This window comes from Saccopteryx leptura, chromosome 5 (assembly GCF_036850995.1).
Source record: "Saccopteryx leptura isolate mSacLep1 chromosome 5, mSacLep1_pri_phased_curated, whole genome shotgun sequence".
Taxonomy (NCBI): Eukaryota; Metazoa; Chordata; class Mammalia; order Chiroptera; family Emballonuridae; genus Saccopteryx; species Saccopteryx leptura.
In genome coordinates this window covers 212,812,597-212,831,929 of record NC_089507.1, presented here as the reverse complement: position 1 = coordinate 212,831,929, position 19,333 = coordinate 212,812,597, and the positions used below count along the sequence as shown (strand labels likewise).

The window sequence follows — 19,333 nt, the reverse complement described above, 5'->3', positions numbered from 1 at the left end:
GCAGTGTACCCGGACAGGATTAGGGGCCCACGCCTCCCAGCAGTGCACTGCGGCCCAGGGTAGATGTCTTTGTACCAAAAAGAAAAATTTATTAAGTTGTCACAACCTAACAAACCCTGCTCACCTGCGGCTTCCCCTTTCCTGCCTGGGAGGGGGCGCCTTTGTGTGCAGAGCCAAAAACTGGGGGTCCGAGTAGAGGTGCTCCTGGCAGCGCCCACCGGCCTTGTTGCCAGCCTTGACTCTCCTCTGGTGCTGAGATCGTGACCCTGGACTTGAACCTCATCTGCCCGAGGACTTGCCTGCCGGCAGTTCTGGCGCAAGGGCTTGGCCCAGCTTCTGGCCTGTCTGCCCTCTGAAGTCCGTGCTGCACTGGCCGAGCTGGGCCTACTTGAGCACAAGCATGGCCTCCGTGCCGTCCTTGGCCGTCAGGTAGAGACCATGTGTGAGGTAGTACTCCCGCCGCAGGAAGGCATAGAAGTAGTCAGAGATCAGCAGGATCTGGGGGTGGAGGGAGAGGTGAGAAGTTTCACGGGAACTCCCCTTGAACCTTGGGTCCCTTTGGAGCTGGGGAAGTGTTGGGTAGACTTTAGCCAGCACCCCTGCCCCCCTCAGGACCTACACTGGACCCTGCAGGGCTCACCGGCACCTTACAAGTGCCCACAGGACCCCCCCTCCCTCCATCACACCTCCTCCTCGAGCCGGGCCTCTGACCTCCAGACTCATCAGCGCTTCTGCAACCAGAGGCCCCTCCACCCTTCATCTCCGGTGCCCGCAGGCCTCCTGGGTGCATCCCTGTCACTGGCTTCTCCCGCTGGGAACCTGGGCCCCACACCTCCCACCCACATGCTCAGGCCACAGGACCGCCTGGTACTTCTCCCATTCACACAGCCACTAAATCCTGTCAGCTCTACTTCCTCAACTTTCCCAAATCTGCCCATTTCCACCCATCTTAACAGCGACCACCCTGGACAACGCCACCATCACTTCAACAGCGGTCCCCTCTCTGGGCTCCTTCAGCTCAAACCCAGTCCCTTTTCCCTAGGAGCCAGGTCATGTTAAAACCCTCTAACGGCTTCCTAGGGCTCACAGGGTGACGATCAGCTCCCTGGGGTTCGGAGGCCTGGCGCCCGGTCCCTGCCTTGTCCCAGCGTCACCCTCCTTTCCCCCCTCTCTGCTCCAGCCACAACAGCCTCTTCCCTCACACAGCAGCATCCTGGCTCTTTCCTCGGCCTGCAACGCCCTCTCCCCTCTCATCTAGGCAAAGCCCACTTGGCCTTTCCACCTCAGGACGTCCTCCCACACCCCCAAACTGGGTCTTTTTAAATTTTTTTTTAAATTTATTTATTCATTTTAGAGAGGAGAGAGAGAAGGGGGGAGGAGCTGGAAGCATCAACTCCCATATGTGCCTTGACCTGGCAAGCCCAGGGTTTCGAACCGGCAACCTCAGCATTTCCAGGTCGACGCTTTATCCACTGTGCCACCACAGGTCAGGCCCAAACTGGGTCTTGACCCATTAATCTCTATCTGGAAGCACAGACTCATCCATATTGTAGACTGGCATTCGTCTCTGTGACTGCCTGATGACTGCGCCTCCCTCCCCTGCACTGCTCAGGGTGCCCGAGTGCTTCTGCCACCATGGCCTGTGTGCCCAGACCAGCTGGGCTTTCCCTCATGAACCAGAGGATCAAAAGCCCCTAGAAGCAGAGCTCACCACCCTGCTCAGAGGCACAGAGCAGAACAGGGATCTGCCACGGTCCCCCACAGCTGGACCTACAGTCTCCCAACTGTTCGTCCCAACCTTCCGAGACCTCCCAGGCCTGCAGCAGGAGGGCAGGGCCCAGCCCCACGGAGGGAGAGGAGGGCTGATCACCGTAGACACCACCAGCTCTCAGGCTCTGCACAGCTGGGGAGATGAAAGCCCCGAGCAGGGGAGGGGAGCACCCCCCCGGGTCTTGGAGTAGGTCAGAGGTGGAGCTCAGCCAGGATTGTGGCCTCTGACCCCGAGCCCCGTCCAGGGCACCTCTCCCACTGCGGGCAGGAAGGAGGGCACAAAGTGCCCTGAGGGAGGAGCTCGGGCCCAGCGCCTGCCACGGCTTCTTCCTTCTTTGGGGCAAGACCACCAGCAGAGCCAGTTGGGAAGGATGATGGAAATGAAGGTATACTGGGTTCAAAAGTCGGTCTAAGGCCACCGGGGAGCTGGCCTTGCAGCCATGACCCTGAAGGCCATGCACGGCCCAGTCTGCCGGAGGGCACAGGACTCGGCCACCAGGGTAGCAGTACAGCAGGTAGAGCCCAGGGAGCCCCCACGGCCCTGCCCCACAGCAGCTTTTTGGGGGGCGCTGTCACAGCAGAGGCTGACCTCACACCCTGTAGCCCCTCTCCCCCGGCCCAAGGTTCCTGGTCTGGGGCTCAGAGCTGTGGTTGAGCTGGTGGGGTCTGATCCCCAAGTAAAGTCAGACGAGGGGCAAGTGCAAAGCCACAATTCATAAAAGAAAATGAGCCAACTCCACTGTCACACACAATCGACTCGACAAGTAGTAGCAAGTCAAACTACTAGGTGTTAGGTTGAACCATATGAAACGGTCATTTTTTGCGGCTCAGAAGCAATTGAATCCCGTCAGTTTCACACCGTTCAAATATGAAAGGGAAAAGAACCAAGAAATACAAATAGAGTAAGCTGTTATTCCGTAGTAGCAGAAGTAAAACTAAGGCCTTAGGGAGTTACTCTTTCTCCTTCTAAGCCTTAACTTCATAATTATATACATGTATTATATTGATAAAAATCCAATTAATAACAATCAGCCAATACATTATTAAATACTACATAAATGGGGGAAATTTCTTTTGATATCCTTGCAAAAAAATTCTAAATAATATATGTAGATACTCTCTCCTCCAGGAGGTGGAGCTTAATTCTTGCCGGCCTACCCCTGCCCCCCAGGGTGGGCTCGGCTTAGTGACTCACTCCCAAAGCACAGAGCTGGAGCAGGGAAACGGGACCTGCCCCTCGAGGAGCCTGGAACAGTCTTACACGGACCGATGACGAAGGGTAACAGCAGGAAACCACGCGCCTAGCACAGCCTGCCTGCCTGAATGTTCCAGAAACCCCAACCTGGTCTCATGGTAAGAAAAGCATCAGACAAACCCAAAGTGGGGACACCTGACAGGCTACCTTGCCAGGGTTCCCAAGACTGTCCAGGCCATGAGAAGTTAGGAAAGTGAAAGTGAGCAGAGGATGTGGGGAGACATGACACTAAATGTAACACGGTGCTTTCCTCTGGATCCTGAGGACACCACGGAGAACGGGAAAGCCACATCGAGTCTGGAGTTCACTCAACAGGAACGAACCAGACTCAGACTCTTGGTTTGGACGAACGTGTCGTGTAAGATGTTAGTGCGGGAAACTGGGTTGGAGGCTTTTGAGAACCTTGTTTACAATCTAAAATTATTCCAAAACTTAAAAAAGTTTTTTTTTTAAACGCACTATATTTATGTGCAACAAGATGGATGAGCCACAAAGATATTTTGCTGAATGGAAGGCTTCAGAAAATGTACATGTAAGGTCCATGTTTTTCTTTTTTAAATTATTTTTATTTTTTTATTCATTTTTTTAGAGGGGGGGAGAGAGAGAGGGAGAGAGAGAGAGAGAGAGAGAGAGAGAGAGAGAGAAGGAGGGGAGGAGCAGAAAGCTTCAACTCCCATATGTGCCTTGACCGGGCAAGCCCAGGGTTTTGAACCGGCAACCTCAGCATTTCCAGGTCGATGCTTTATCCACTGCGCCACCACAGGTCAGGCAGGTCCATGTTTTTCACTGAGTAAATCTCACATGAGGAAAATGTAAATAGGCATTGAGCTCTGGCTAATGAAATACATGCTGAAATATTTAACAGGATATGTACTGATGCCTGTATTTTACTTTGAAATGCATTTTAAGCCTGGCCTGTGGTGGTGCAGTGGATAAAGCGTTGACCTGAAATGCTGAGGTCGCTGGTTCGAAACCCTACGCTTGCCCAGTCAAGGACATATGGGAGTTGATGCTTCCTGTCACCCTACTCCTTTCCTCTCTCTAAAATGAATAAACAAAATCTTTAAAAAAAAAAAAAAAAGATTGAGGGATAGATAACTAGCACTCACACAAATAGAGTACATTACTAATGATCAAGTCTAGTGGTTGGAATACAGGTGTTCAGTATTCAATCTTTCAGCTTCGCGGTGTGTGAACACCTTCATAATGAAGTGTCAGGGGAGGGTGCGTGCTGGCCTAGTCTGTCTGGAACAGAAGGTCACTAGTCCTGAGTGGGTGCCCTGCTCCTGCCTCCAGGGTGAGGGCATCTTGTGGACACTAGGCTGGCATGGAGGTTGGCTCTCTCAGAGGGAAGCCCCGGGCTGGTCGCAGGCTGGCTGAGACAATCGCTTTTGACCTTGAAGCTTTCCCTTTGGCCTGAGGAGCAGGGATTTCCCCGAGGACCCTGGGTTTGGCCAACACGGCAGCTGCAGACCGAGAGCCCCTTTGTCCGTCTGGGCAGGGAAGTTGGGCAGGGACGGTGGACACACCATGGATGAGTTAGTAGCTGTGTGACCCTGTGCAAGTCACCCCCTTCCCTAAGCTGCCAGGTCCTCATCTGTCAAGTAAGTGATAAACTGGAGTGTCTGACCTACAGCGGGGGCTCCCTGCGTCCCTGCTGGCCCTCTGTGCTTTTGGAGACCGAAAGCAGCAGTTCTTCAAAGTGCCCTGACTGTGGCCAAGGCCTCTCCTGCTATCCACCAGAAAGTCCTGCCAATTCCCTTCCTTAGACTTCCAACTCGGCGCCCCATCCTCCCTCCCAATGCCTCCCTCATCCTCCTGGCCCTCAACACACAGCCTGCAGGTGCGCACACATGCGTGGGCTACACACGCACGTGCCCTCCACCTGCCTGCGCAGAAGCAAAGGCTCCCACTTATCCCTCGAGAGCCACTGTCTCCATCTCCTGCCCTCACCCCACACTCAGTCATGTGACCCCGAACGTGCAGCCATTTCCTGTTGGTTTCCCCACCAAAGGGGATGGCGTCTGCTCCAGCTCTGTGGAGACCTGGCCCAGGGCTGACAGTCTGGGGGTCGTGTGCTGGTCCCCACCCCCTCGGCAGTGTCCCAGCGAGGGCTCTGGGGCGCCCCTTGGGGTCACAAGGAAGATGTAATGGGTGGTCAGGGACAGAGATGGGTGGATCAGAAGTAGAATGAAGTGATAGGCGCATGCTCCACCACAGGGCGGGAGGAGGAGGGACCGGGAAAGCAACTCATTCTGAGCCCCTGCGGTGGGCCAGCCCTTGACTGAGAGACACACCCCTGAATCTTCCCGACTCTGGGGGGGGGAGGCTTGTGGGCCCCACTGGGAGACAGCAAACTTGGAGGTTAAAGGTCTTGCCTGGAGTCACGGGAATAAGGGGAGCATCTAGGCTGCAGTGCCCACCCTGCCCGCCTGTCTGAGGCCCCACCCTGGTTCTTCCCATCACCCTACAACCCCCTCACCGAGGGTGCTGGGAGGGGTGGGGGGCTGCACCCCATGGGCCGAGTCCTGCCTGCTACAGGCCCATGCTGACACTGCACATGCACTGACCCCTGTGGGTGGTGCTCGCCGTTCCCAGCTCTATCACTTAGCCAAGCAGATAGTTTTTCTGGAAAAGGCACAAGTGTCTGAGACAGCCGAGCCAGTGGAGGCCTTCAATAGAGCTGCAGGGCTCAGAGGGGCAGCTCAGCCGGCACAGGCCCCTGGGGGCAGCTCCCTGGAGAAACAGGTGCTGTCGTCACCGGTGCACGGCCCAGTTCCCCAGGTTGGAGACGCTGACACTCACCAGCCAGCCCGCACTTGGAATTCATGTGGCCAGCACTTCTGTGGTCAAAGGGCAGCACCCTCTGCCCACGCTGCCCGGGGGCCTAGGAAACTGGGAGCAAGAGGGGCTGACCTGACTCATGGGGCTGACCCAGGCTTGGCGTGACCCGACAGTGCACAGGCCTGAATGGACTCATGGGAGGAGATGGTGGGGAAACAGGGCTCCACTCTCTAGCTCTAAAGATGCATAACAGCCTGACCAGCCTGACCAGGCGGTGGCGCAGTGGATAGAGCGTTAGACTGGGATGCCGAGGACCCAGGTTCGAGACCCTGAGGTCGCCAGCTTGAGCGTGGGCTCATCTGGTTTGAGCAAAAGCTCACCAGCTTGGACCCAAGGTCGCTGGCTCCAGCAAGGGGTTACTCAGTCTGCTGAAGGCCCGCGGTCAAGGCACGTATGAGAAAGCAATCAATGAACAACTAAGGTGTCTCAATGCGAAACGAAAAACTAATGATTGATGCTTCTCATCTCTCCGTTCCTGTCTGTCTGTCCCTGTCTATCCCTCTCTCTGACTCTCTCTCTGTCTCTATAAAAAAAAAAAAAAAAAAAAAAAAGAGAAAAAGATGCAGAACAGATAATAGGGAAACCACCGGCCCTCAGTCTTAGGGTCTGGAGGCTCACAGAGTAAGATCAAAGCCAGCTGTGATGGCAATCATATTTTCTTTTTCTTTTTTTAAATAGAAATTGATTTGAGCCAGACAGAGGAGAGTCCTGGAAGCATGACCTCACAGACTAGGAAAACTGCTTCCCGTGGCCATCAGTGTCTACACGGCACCGTCCAACTGAGGAGAGCTGTCCCCGCCCAACTCCGTCCTGGTCCTCACGCCGCCCTCTGAGCTGAGGACACAGGTGACTCCCCCTGCGCCAGGGTCAGACGGCCTGCTCCCTGTGCTCCGATTCCAGCTCACACCCCCTCCCCTCTCCCCTTCTGGGCAGGGCGAGGCTTTCAGGAATCTTATCTCAGTTGTCCTCAGCTTAAAACCAAAGGCCCAGTTTGGTCCTCAGCATAATGAAGCCCATGCAGACCACGTGGCTCTGACCACTGCTGTCCTCAAATGGCCTCATTCCTATCAGGTGGCCCTCGCCAGTCCCACAGAGCCACGCTCCACCCTGGCTGGCTCGCTTGCTCCACCCCCACCCCCAGGTCTCAGCACCGAGAACCTGGCTGGATCCTCGGGACCCCACTCTGAGGCAGCCCCCTCCAGATGCCTCCTGCCCGGCTGTCCTGGTCCTGTCCCCAGCACTGCCCGGCTGCCCCGGACCCACAGACCATGGGCTCCTCAGAGTCGGGGCTGTGTCTCATTCACCCTAGTGCAGTGCCTGGCACACAGTAAGCACCTAGTTAATATTTGCAAGTAAATTAGGCCCAAGGAGTCCTGTGACTTGTCTAAAGCCACTGAGCCAGGGCGGGTGATGCTCAGGCCTCCAAAGACCAGGCCTCTGGCTGGCCGAGTCCCCTACATCTAACCAGGGCTTTCCCTGTCTCTGGTTGTGGGGGGAGGAGGAGGAAAGCCTGTGAGAGACAAGCCTGGGACACTGAGACTGAGCTAAAGGTCTGACAGTGAGAGGGACAGAGGAATGAACTGAGAGAGGTGACAAGTGCCACCGACCGGGTGAGGAAATCGGTGTGAACATGCACACCTAGCTGGACACAGGCCCCAGCTGGGCCCCAGGCATCTCCCATCAGGAGGACAAAGTCCCCCACATGGACCAGCATCCACAGCCAGGGCCACACACAGCCCGAGGAATAGCCTGGCGTGGGCCCCCACCTGTCCACAGTGGGGGCTGCATATACCCGTCCACTGCTGCCCACTCCTAGTCCGCAGGACGACACAGCAAGCCAGCTGAGAGGCCATTCCAGGAGACAGGACTGAGGCTTCATTTGTCCAAGAGCGAGTATGCCAGCCCGAGCAAGCCAACATGCCAGAGGGCTGGTCCCCAGACCCCAGGGCTCCAGGACTCCAGGCCTCCCTGGGGACAGAGAGCAGAGTGGCCAAAGCAGGGCCAGCCAGGACACAGAGGGCCTGTAGCACGGGGCGCGGTCAGGATGGCTTCCATGATGAGGAGGGAGCAGCTCACAGCTGTTCCAGACCCACTGGGAAGGGGCAGGCAAGTGGGACACAGCAGGGGGCTCTTAGGACCAGCCACAGAGGTTAGAGAAGTGGGCCCTGGCTCTGACCCCTAGGACTCCAGCAGAACCTGCCCCAGGCCCACCTTGGACCAAAACAGAGGCCGGAACTGGGAGGTCTGTTGTCCACGATTGTGTGAGAACGCTGGTCATCAAATGTGGTTTCTAACCCCAGCTCACTCAACTGACTCATCAATAAACAGCCAGGGGATAGTCCTGATGCTGGGATGTGGCTGTGATGAGGAGGCCACAGGCTGCACTAATGGAAGCCACCGTCTACTGAGAGCACAAGCCTCAGCTCCCTCGTGTACGGTGAGGGGATCACAACAGTGCCTCCCACGGAGGAAGTGACTTCTCATCGTGATAAAATCAAGGAAGACAACAGAAAGGGCGGTCAGTCGGGGAGGAGCTGCATCAGTGTGGCGAGTCCACCCTTGCAGGATTAGTAAGGAGCTTCCTCTCTCATGTACAAACGAGGGTGGGCACCATGGGGTTTTATTAAGAGGAAACAAAAAGCATACTTCCAACAATAAGACACACACACACACACCTTTTTCTCCAGAAGATTACGGTGAACCTGGCCCCTAGCAAGCTCTCTTTAAACACTAGCCACTATTATAATTTCGGGGAAAGATTCCTATGTTCCTTTTTTTTAAGTTGAATTAGGGTGACTAGGTCATCTTAGCCTACTCTTTTTAAAAAGCTAAATTTAAATGCATTCCTTTTTGTTTAGGTGTCATCCTTGATGACCATTCTTCTTTCGCGGGTCACTGACCTGCAGGACAGGGTCAAAAACAAGGAGGAGAGGACTGTTCTTCTTCCCTTGTTTTGTAGGTCTGAATAGTTTCCTAGGAATTTGCTCTGGGTATTTGAAAAGTGTTTGTGCCATTTCCCATGTCAACATATGAATAATGGCAACAGGACCCACACATGACATATCCAATCCTTTCAACACTCTGAGAGGTAGGAGAAAACTGCCATCTAGAGAAATTCAACCACTTGTTGAGGGTCACACAGTCAGGAAGTGGAGGGGAATCTCAACAGACCATCTACCTCCGTCCCTACACGTTCATTCATGTTCACTCACATTCACATACACACGCGCGCGTGCACGCACATATCCTCTATGCCAGGGGTCCCCAAACTACGGCCCGCGGGCCGCATGCGGCCCCCTGAGGCCATTTATCCGGCCCCCGCCGCACTTCCAGAAGGAGCACTTCTTTCATTGGTGGTCAGTGAGAGGAGCATAGTTCCCATTGAAATACTGGTCAGTTTGTTGATTTAAATTTACTTGTTCTTTATTTTAAATATTGTATTTGTTCCCGTTTTGTTTTTTTACTTTAAAATAAGATATGTGCAGTGTGCATAGGGATTTGTTCATAGTTTTTTTTATAGTCCGGCCCTCCAACAGTCTGAGGGACAGTGAACTGGCCCCCTGTGTAAAAAGTTTGGGGACCCCTGCTCTATGCTATGGATGGTTTACTGTTGGCATTTCCTGGTTACTAACTCTGAAGCACAATTATAATTAGCAAATGATCCATACCACATGCTGAAAAATACTGAATTGTCCCAGAGGAAAGAGTAGGGCCTGAGTCACTAGTGGTTAACCTGCTGGTATAACTAAGAATGGACCCGTACTTTGTTCTGTTGGAGGGTATGGCACTAACCAACTCAAACAGGGCAGGTCTTAGAATCTCCAGGCCAAGCTGTTCTCTCCATTCAGCAGTGATGGGCCGGGCTCTGGTCACCTGCTGAAAACCCATACTCCTCTGGTTCCCTAGGCAGCTCTCAACTGTCTTGCCCAGGGAGGACAGAAGGAGGACGGGTGACCTGAGCACAGTCCCAGCTAGAAGAGCTGAAAAGAATGAGCTTGTGGGACTGAGTACACATCCCGGCATGCCATACGTTTCAGTGAAGCCCTGACTCTAGGTCAGACAGAAGCAGAGGCTGGCTTGGGCTACAGAGGACACTCTGAGGTTACAATGGCCAGAGACCAGGCTCGGCCAGATGCTAAAGAAGGGTTTGGGACAGTGCGACCACTCACTGACCTCAGCCAGTGGGGGTGACTTGGCTCCCACCCTGCCCACCTTCTAGACGACCTCCCTTCCCCCTCAGAAAGGTCCAGTTCCTGCTCCTCGTCCCTCTGCTTCCCTTGACCCCTCACAACAGGAAAGCTGATCTCGTCCCTCTAGATTCCTCCGGTGCCTACTGTCTGCACATGTGGCCATGAATCACATCATGTTCCCCCTGGCTATCTTTGGCTCATTCATTCATTCAACAAACATCTGCTAAACAACTGCCCTGTGCCAAGCACTGGTAGCCGGGACCCTGCAGTGTAGGACAGGCAGATACCTGCCGCTGTGCAGCCCGCAGGCTGGTGGGGGAGGCAGATAGGGAAGAGTACATCATAGAAAGCCATGCCGGGGGAAGTGCTATGAGAAAAGCAAACGGAGGGCTAAGAAAGACAGTGGGGCAAGGAAACCTCATGAAATGGCTCTCTGAGGAGGTGACATTTAACTCACTAAATGTCTCAGATGTAAGACACTTAGGGAGCACCCTGTGGCTCCCAATGGGCGCGAGGGCAGGGGTGGCATCGCCCTCATGAGGGCTGCTCTTCTACCGCAGCTGGCACTCCAAGACAGTGACACGACCTGAGTGCCTGCCTTGGTGAATAAGTGCCCTGTGACATGCCCCTTCAGTGATCTGGTGGTGGCAGCCACAAAGCCAAAGCCAGCAGCCCTGGGAAGCATGTAACCCCGCAGAGCTGTCTCCAGCTCAGAGCTCCAGAGCCCAGACCCAGGCCGATGACACAGTTGTGCCGCCTGAACGAACCACAGCTCACAGGCACCTGGACCACCGCTGGGACGCCTGGGGGTTGGTGTGACCTGCGAAGGGCAAAGAGGCAGTATCTGCGCAAGCGCACAATGCACAGGCCCTCTGCCCCGGCAAACCCACCTCCTGGAATCTGTTAGAAGATGCTGGCAAGATGCTGGCTCATGAATGCAGCAGTGTGTTTGTGTGTGTGTGGGGGGGGGGTAAGGGGGACGCAAGCCTCTCCCCTTTACAGCGAAACAGCCAGCAGCACCTCCACATCCCTCAGCAGGGGGCCCGCAGTCAGATACATCACAGCACCTCCTAACCACGGACGCCAGAGCCATTAAATAAATGAGCTTGGGATGAGATCATTAAGAACAGCAGCATAGGATGTCATTTCTTTATATAAACAAAAAGCTCTCTGTGTGTGCATGTGTGCGCAGAGCCGGTGGGGAACGCGCCGGGACAGCCAGCAGACACACCACTCAGGGCTGACCCGGTGACCATGCCCGTGCTGGGGGCGGGGCCCAGGCAGAGCTTTACTTTTCATCCCGCATGCTTCCCTCCCCAGCAATAATGAATTCATGTATTACTTGTATGATGAAAAAGACATTTAAAAAAGAAATTAAAAGACAACAAAGTCGTCCCTCGCCATATTGCAGCTCACTCTTCGCGGTCTCAATGTATTGTGGATTTTTACATTGTATATATCTAATTTTCTTTTCTTTTAAAATTTTTATTTATTGATTTTAGCTAGAGAGGAAGGGAGAGAGAGAGAAAGAGAGAGAGACAGGAACATCAATCTGTTCCTGCATGTGCCCTGACGGGGGATCGAACCAGCAACCTCTGCGTTTTGGGCTGATGCTCGCTATCCGGCCAGGGCTATGGCTAATTTCGTATTGCAGATTTTTCACTATATCGTGGGATTTTGCGATATATGGGTAATTTTATGTATTTATTATTTTAATTATTTTTGTGGTAATGTAAGCAAAATAAATGTGGGAAAGATTTATAAGAGTGTAGGGAGGGTTAATAAAGCCTTAAAAATATACAAATAATAAAATAAATATAAGTTGCTACTTCGCAGATTTTCGCCTATCGTGGGGCGTTCTGGGACCTAACTCCTGCGATAGACGAGGGACCACTGTAAACAAAAGGCAAAGCCAGGAGTGCAGCCTGGCTTCTCTCTGGGCGCAGTCATTAATGCACTCCACCTACTTGGCCTTGGGCTCCCACCCCCACCGCCTTCCCCAACAACTCAGTTTCTCCATGGCACCCGACCACCTGCCAAGATCTCCCAGGCCTCTTACGGAGACCCGTTTCAGAAAGGTGCCAAAGGCAGCTACATAAAAAGCTGTTATCTGGCAAGTTCCACACATGCTTCATAATCACTGCAGCTGTCCTGACCCACACGGGACGCTCAGGACCTGACAACAAGCTCTGGGCTATCTTGGTGGCGCGTGCCGAGCCTCCCGCATCCTGGGGCAGGCCCACTGCCCTCACGTGCCAGTCACTGCTTTCAGAGAGGAAAAGTAAGGGGGTTTCAGCAAGACGGAGGAGCCACGACAGCCTTTCGGATGCCTTTAAGGTACTAAGCTGAATCCTGCAGGACAGAGGAAGGAGGTGCAGAGTGCCCCCATCCATCACCACCGTATGACACGCAGCACAGACCACCCGGCCTGGTCCCACCCAGGCCACAGGGCCCTCCATCTCTCTTCCTACTGTTCACAAGTCACAACAAATAGCTGGGCTGGTGTCATTGTCCAGAAATGTCCATGCAGGAAATAACAGTCCCATCACTCAAAGTGAAAGCCCCAGCGTCCTTCTTTCCCGGCAGCGAGCCTCACTGGCCAGGCGCCCCCAGGGACCGCTCAGTGCCACCAGCAGTCCCTCCTGCCAGCCCACTAAGCACAGGAAACGCCTGGCTGTGACACTGACAGTACAACTGATTCCCACAGGACCTCCGCCGCAAGAACAGACTGACCTGAGAGAACGCAGCACAATGGAAAGGGACCTTCAGAGAAGCTGGCTAGACCACCTGCAACAGAGTCTCTGGGAGACCTTGTTAAAAATACCAACTTCTGACCCTGTTTTCCACACCTACTGAGTCAACATCAGTGGAAGTGGGATTAGAAAATCTGTTTTGTTTTATTTTTGAAAAATCAAAGCCATATGATGGTAACAGTCATAGCAACAGGACTTCATACATATACACGAGGAAGTCTGCACTTTCACAAGCTCCTCCTGGTGGTTCTGATGCTGAAAGCCACTGTCCCACAGCACTGGGGCGGCCTTCCCGGCTCAGAGACCCCAGCTCCTGCTGGTCTTTCCCATCCCACCCCCCAGCCTCCTCTCCCGCTTCTCCTGGCTGTGCGGTATGCGCCCCAGACCCCCAGCAGCCAGACCCTACCCTACCATTCCTCCTGTCCCTGTCTCTGCTTCTGCTGTCCCCAGGGTCTGGACAGCCTCCCCTCCCCATCTCTGTCCTCCCCACTCTCACAGGGACGGAAAGAAGGCGGCCTCAGAGACAGAAACTCCCTGAAGTTCCTTCCTGACTCCCCCAAGAACCTCGGGCAGAGACGACCTCGTGAGCCTTGGCTGCCACGTGTGAACCAGGAGTAACCCTGTCCCACGGGCTGCTTCTGAGAGAATCCCGTGAGGCACAGCTCAGAATGGAGCCCAGTCGAGGGTAGCCGAATTCACTTTGCCCTGTGGCTCTCACATGCCTATCTGCCTTCCAGACCGTGAGCTACCTGAGGGGCGGAGCTGTCCCCTTCTTCATACCCAGCCCCCTTGTTTGCAGAACCCAGGACCTAGGTCTAATATCTGAGGACACAGAATGAGTCCTGTTCCCATGCCGCCCTTCACTCTTACCTGTCCAACATTGAAGGTCAGAGTGATGGCATAGAAGAAGTTGGAGTTGGCACTTCCTGCGTAAATCCAGAGGTGCCACAGGACCGGGAAGAGCAGGGAGCAGACGACAATGATGCAGCTGAGGACAAAGACGTTGCGCAGGACTGCAGACAGACGGTGACAGTTAGCGCAGTGCTGGCTCTCCCACGGCCCACAGAACTGAGTGGCCCACAGGAGGCCCGCATAGCTCCAAGGCAGAACACCCCGCACTGGGGTGCCAACTAGAGACCCTTGAGTCAGTGGCTCCCTGCACCCAAGACCGGTGGGAGGTCCTTAATTTGGACTCTGCACCTCCCGTTGTGGGCTGGCAGGTTACAGTTAGTAATGCCGTGAATGCCTCTGGGCACTGGGCAGTAAGACACTGCCCTCTACCCCCCAGCCTCAGAGGGTCCAGGAGTAATTCCTCCTCCCTCCCCAAGAAGGTGCTGACCACGTGGGATCATGGGTGGAGAGGGCAGCATGAACCCATGGAAATTAGAGCCCCACAGGGAGTCTGTGGTGCTATAGCCCTGAGTCTTAGAAACACTTTTCTATTCTCCTTAGTTCATGTCTTAGGTCTCCTCTCTTGCTCTTCAAATGTCCCTCAGTCTCCCTTAAGATGATTTAAAAATCTCCTGACACCCTCTCTAACATCACCCCACCACCCCCAGGGGGAATGCAGAACCCCACTAGGGACACTCCATGGAGCCCTGGGGAGGACCTGCTATTCAGCTTGGTCCCCAGGCTGGCAGACAGGTGCGGGGCGGGTGCGTGCAGGGGAAGGAGGGAAGGAAAGAGAGGGGAGGGGAGGGGAGAAAAGAGAGCATGACAGCGGGGCACAGACTCGGCCTTGGAGAGACCTTGTTAAAATCCCTGCTCTGCCAGCCAGCTGCTCTGAGTCTCAGCTTCCTGGCTCTAAAACAGGACTAACGTGCCCATTTCATAGAAGTATTACATGAATTCAACAGGAAAACCTGTGAAAAACCGGCATGGGCGGATTACTGCGCTCTCTATTTCTGCTATGACAAACGACCACAACCTTATCTTACAGTTCTAGAGGCCAGACGTCCAACATGGGCCTCACAGGGGAAAAACCACAGTATCCTCAGGGCTGCGCTCCCTGGAGGCTCTGGGCGAATTAGTTGGCTTGCTTCTGCAGCAGGTGGAGGCTACCTGCGTTCCTGGTGCCTGACCCCTTCCCTCTTTAACTGGCCATGCTGAAGTCCTGCTCACAATGCACCACTCTGAACTCTTGGCCTCGCTCACCACTTCTTTAAAGAACAGACTTCAGCTTTTAGAGCAATTGTAGTCCATGGCAAAACCAAGGAGCGCAGAGATTTCCCATCTGCCCCTGCTCCCACCTCTCCTAAGGGCCTTTGTGATTACACTGGGCCCACCTGGGTACTCCAGCATATCCTTCCCACCTGCAGGTCCTTCTGCCAAGGAAGGTGGAGTAATCACAGGTTTCAAGGTGTGAGTCAGAGTGGGAGGTGGGAAGGGGGGATTGTTCTGCCTGCTACACTGTGCTTTATTTTTTCTTTTAATTCAATAGGGGATATCTGACAGTAGAATTCTGTGCTATTTTTTTCTTTATCCTTTATTATATTTTTAAGTAAACTAATAAATATTATTTAAAACAAATTAATTAAAAGAGTACATTAAGCCTGACCAGGCGGTGGCGCAGTGGATGGAGTGTCGGACTGGGATGCGGAGGACCCAGGTTCGAGACCCCAAGATTGCCAGCTTGAGCGTGGGGCTCATCTGATTTGAGCAAAAAACTCACCAGCTTGGACCCAAGGTCGCTGGCTTGAACAAAGGGTTACTTGGTCTGCTGAAGGCCCACGGTCAAGGCACATATGAGAAAGCAATCAATGAACAACGAAGGTGCCGCAATAAAAAACTGATAATTGATGCTTCTCATCTCTCTCTGTTTCCATCTGTCTGTCTCTACCTATCCCTCTCTCTGACTCCCTGTCTCTGTAAAAAAAGAAAAAAAAAAGAGTACATTAAAAGAAAACCTAGCACTGGGTCTGGTTAGCCGGCATTAAAAAAATTTTTTTTTAATTTATTGATTTTAGAGAGGAGGGAGGAAGGGAGAGAGAGAGAGAGAGACAGAGAGACAGAGAGACAGAGAGACAGAGAGAGAAGGGGGAGGAGCAGGAAGCATCAACTCCCATATGTACCTTGACCAGGCAAGCTCGGGGTTTTGAACTGGCGACCTCAGTGTTCCAGGTTGATGCTTTATGCACTGCGCCACCACAGGTCAGGCAGTTGGCATTTAATGAATACAAATTCCCTTCCCCAATCTGATCCTGACCTTCAGGAAATCCCTTCTCCTAAGGCAGAATCTGGGGCGACTGAAGATGGAAATGCCCGAACCTTAGGGTGCTGCTATCAGCTGTACAGAGACTTGGCTGGAAGGCTGTCTGGGGGTTTCGGGCATTGGAAGGGAGACTGGATTACGCACAGGAGTCTCAGTTTTGGTTGCAAAGTGAAATCATCTGGGGAAGCCCACCCAGGCTAAGTAAATCAGAGTCTCCAGGGGTAGGGCCCAAGAAGCCATACCAGTTTCTGGAAGCTTCCCCAGTGATTACAATATGCAACCAAAGCTTAGAACTGGATTCCAGCTGTGGATCCTTAACAAACAGGAGGCCCACCACCGCTTGTAACAGGGACTTCACTGTGTCACGTGGAGAATGACCAGGACAGGCAGTTCAGAGTTCTTGCTAGAGCCAAATGCTTTCAATTTAAGGTTCATTCTCTGAGAAATGACAGGTGTTCTTTTATTGCTGGTTGGTGCTGTTGCTAAAAAGCCCTTTTATAAAATGAAGATGAGTGGCTGGCAGTTGACTGTTTTAATGTCTTAAGCAAAATAAAAAGTTGGCAACTCTGTCATCAGTTTCCTGAAATTTTAACGGTCTGTGAAATCCCACAATTTAGAAGCACTGGCCTGGAGGGGTCTCAAGATCCTCTTTTCCAATCTGGAGTTTCCACAGCCCTGGGTTTTCAAAGTTGAGATCAAAGCCTTGACGCGAGCCTCCCTAGACCCCTCCTTTCTCCCAGAAATGGGGAGTCTGGGAAAAGGGACGTGTGCTCTGAGAATTATCGTTGTTATTATTATTAAGCAATGTTACAACCTCAAGAAATAACGGATCTATTTATCACTCCTCCACTCCGACATCACTATTTACATTTCTCAGTGGTTCTTTCTGATCCTCTGGAAATTATTTTGCTGAAAAGAACATACACTCTTTCTAAAATAAAACTCCCGTGGCCTGACAGCCCAAGTAGGTCTTTATCCCATGCCTCTGGATTTCAGATCAGGTGACAAGGAGATGACCAAGTGCACAGAGGCTGAGAGAGGCTCACATGCAGCTCCTGGGCGCAATCATGAAGAGCTGCAAAGACACATTCCCATGTGCCTGGAGGAAATGTCACCAGCAGCCAGCTGGCCACTGGCCTGTGCTGACCTTTGCAGGACGGGAGAGCTGCTACCGCTCTTGCCGGCTGACAGGCCAGAGGATGCAAGCTATGTGCCAGAGCAGATGGAGCTAGGGACCCGGGGCACAGGACAGCTTGTTCCAGACACGAGGAGGTGTCAGAGATGTCAGAGATGACCAGGGCCTAATGAGACGAAAGGGCTCACCCTCAGACTAGCGAGGCCAGATGGAATCGGACTCCCATTACGTTCACTAGGCGGCTCATCCAGTGTCCGGCTCCACTATCGACAGGCTGACGCTTCAGGAAAGGCACTCTCCCCTCTAAGCCTCAGGCACTCAGAAACAATTCCACCTGAAGCATCCAGTCCCATTAGAAGGGGCACAGAGACGAGCAGGGACTTCAAAGGTCATGGTGTCATTCCCTTTCTTAAACTGGGTGCCAGGTACATGGGAATTTATGGTATTCTTATTCTTTATAATTTATGTATCTTTATCAGTATTCTTTTTATCTTTATACAATAGCTAATACAAACGAAATAAAACACCCTGGCTGGATAGCTCCGTTGGTTAGAGCATCATCCTAAAGCACAGAGGTTGCTGGTTCAATCCCTGGTCAGGGCACAAACAGGAACAGATCTTCCTGTCTCTCTCCTGCTCTCTCCCTTCCTCTCTCTAAAGTCAATAAAATAAACATTAAAAATAAATAAATAGCCTGACCTGTGGTAGTGCAGTGGATAAAGCATCGACCTAGAACAATAAGGTTGCAGGTTCGAATCCCGGGGCTTGCCCAGCCAAGGCAGATACAGGAAGCAACTACTATGAGTAGATGCTTCCTGCTTCTCCCCCTCTTTCTCAGTCTCCCTCTCTCTCTCCCCCCTCTCCAAAACTCAATAAATTAAAAGAAACAAAACAGGCCCTGGCCAGTTGGCTCAGTGGTAGAGCATTGGCCCAGCGTGTGGAAGTCCAGGGTTCAATTCCCAGTCAGGGCACACAGGAGAAGCACCCATCTGCTTCTCCACCCCTCCCTCTCTCCTTCCTCTCTGTCTTTCTCTTCCCCTCCCACAGACAAGGCTCCAAAGCTGGCCCGGGCACTGAGGATGGCTCCATGGCCTCCGCCTCAGGCTCTAGAATGGCTCCAGTTGCTATGGAGCAACGCCCCAGATGGGCAGAGCATTGCCAGCTGGATCCCGGTCGGGTGCATGCGGGAGTCTGTCTGCCCCCCCACACCACTTCTCACTTTGGAAAAATACAAAAAACAAACAAAAAACCCCACTAAAATAAATAAATAAATAAAATGCACACAAAATCCATCCGCCCTTTGGTAACTGGCTCTTTCAGCTCAACCATGGCAGGTGGGCACCGCTCTGCCAGTAACACTGCAATTGACTCGTCCTGGCCCCAGGCACGACAGAGTCCCCTGTCTGGGGCCTACACTCAGGGAAGGGCCATGTGCCTCTTCTCCCCACGGAGCAGGGCAGAAAAACAGAAAGGTGAATGTGTGAGCAGATGTTAGCACCTGTGACTAATGTTTCAACCGAATTCTTAACCACATTAAAAGTATGAATGTATACATTCAACCTAGGCTTAAAGACATCTCAAAGCCTCCAGTCACAGGTTCTCGGGACCAGGCTGAAGACACTCCTCGCTGGATGCATGACTCACAGCGGTCATGCTCCAAACCGGCACCCCAAGCGTGAGTCGTCGCTGCGGCAGGAGCTCAGCAGAGGGCCGGCAGCCCAGCTCCCTGCAGGCCGTCGGATGGGCTGAAGCTGACAGCCAGCCAGCAGCAGTGTTTGTGAGATCATCCAGGTTTCCGGAAACTCCAGCCTCATTTTTTTTTTTTTGCCTCATCACCCCAGAAAGCATAAAACAGCTTATTTCAAGTTTTGAAAAATATGTTTATTCTAATGATTCCAAAGGACTCTAGCTACCAAGCCTGAAACTTGGATCATGGCATTATGCAGGAGACCCCACCTGTGTGTTTATTACGTGGAATAATAACTACAATGCTATTTATATTTATACTGTCTCAAGTTTAAAACACTCATGAGAGATATTCTCCCCATTTGACAGATGGGAAAAAGGGAGGCTCAGAAAGGCTAGATGATTTGCCTAAAACCTCGCAGCTTGTAATGGGAAAGCCAGGATTCAGACTCAGGTCAGCCTGGCTCCAGACAGCTCAGCAATGAGATG

The 19,333-nt window shown here is 52.9% G+C and overlaps 1 protein-coding gene across 3 annotated transcripts in view; it reads right to left on the bottom strand.

The window, feature by feature from the left end:
• Positions 1-64: 64 nt before the first annotated feature.
• The window catches only part of PIGU (phosphatidylinositol glycan anchor biosynthesis class U), a 68,517-nt gene continuing 49,248 nt past the window's right edge, over positions 65-19,333 (bottom strand). For all 3 annotated transcript variants that reach the window (XM_066384047.1, XM_066384048.1, XM_066384049.1), the window contains exons 11-12: positions 13,683-13,825; positions 65-498 (exon numbers count right to left, since the gene is read on the bottom strand). In XM_066384047.1, coding sequence (XP_066240144.1) covers positions 385-498; positions 13,683-13,825 — 257 coding nt within the window. In that variant the 3' untranslated portion in view covers positions 65-384. The remainder of the gene's footprint in view (positions 499-13,682; positions 13,826-19,333) is intronic.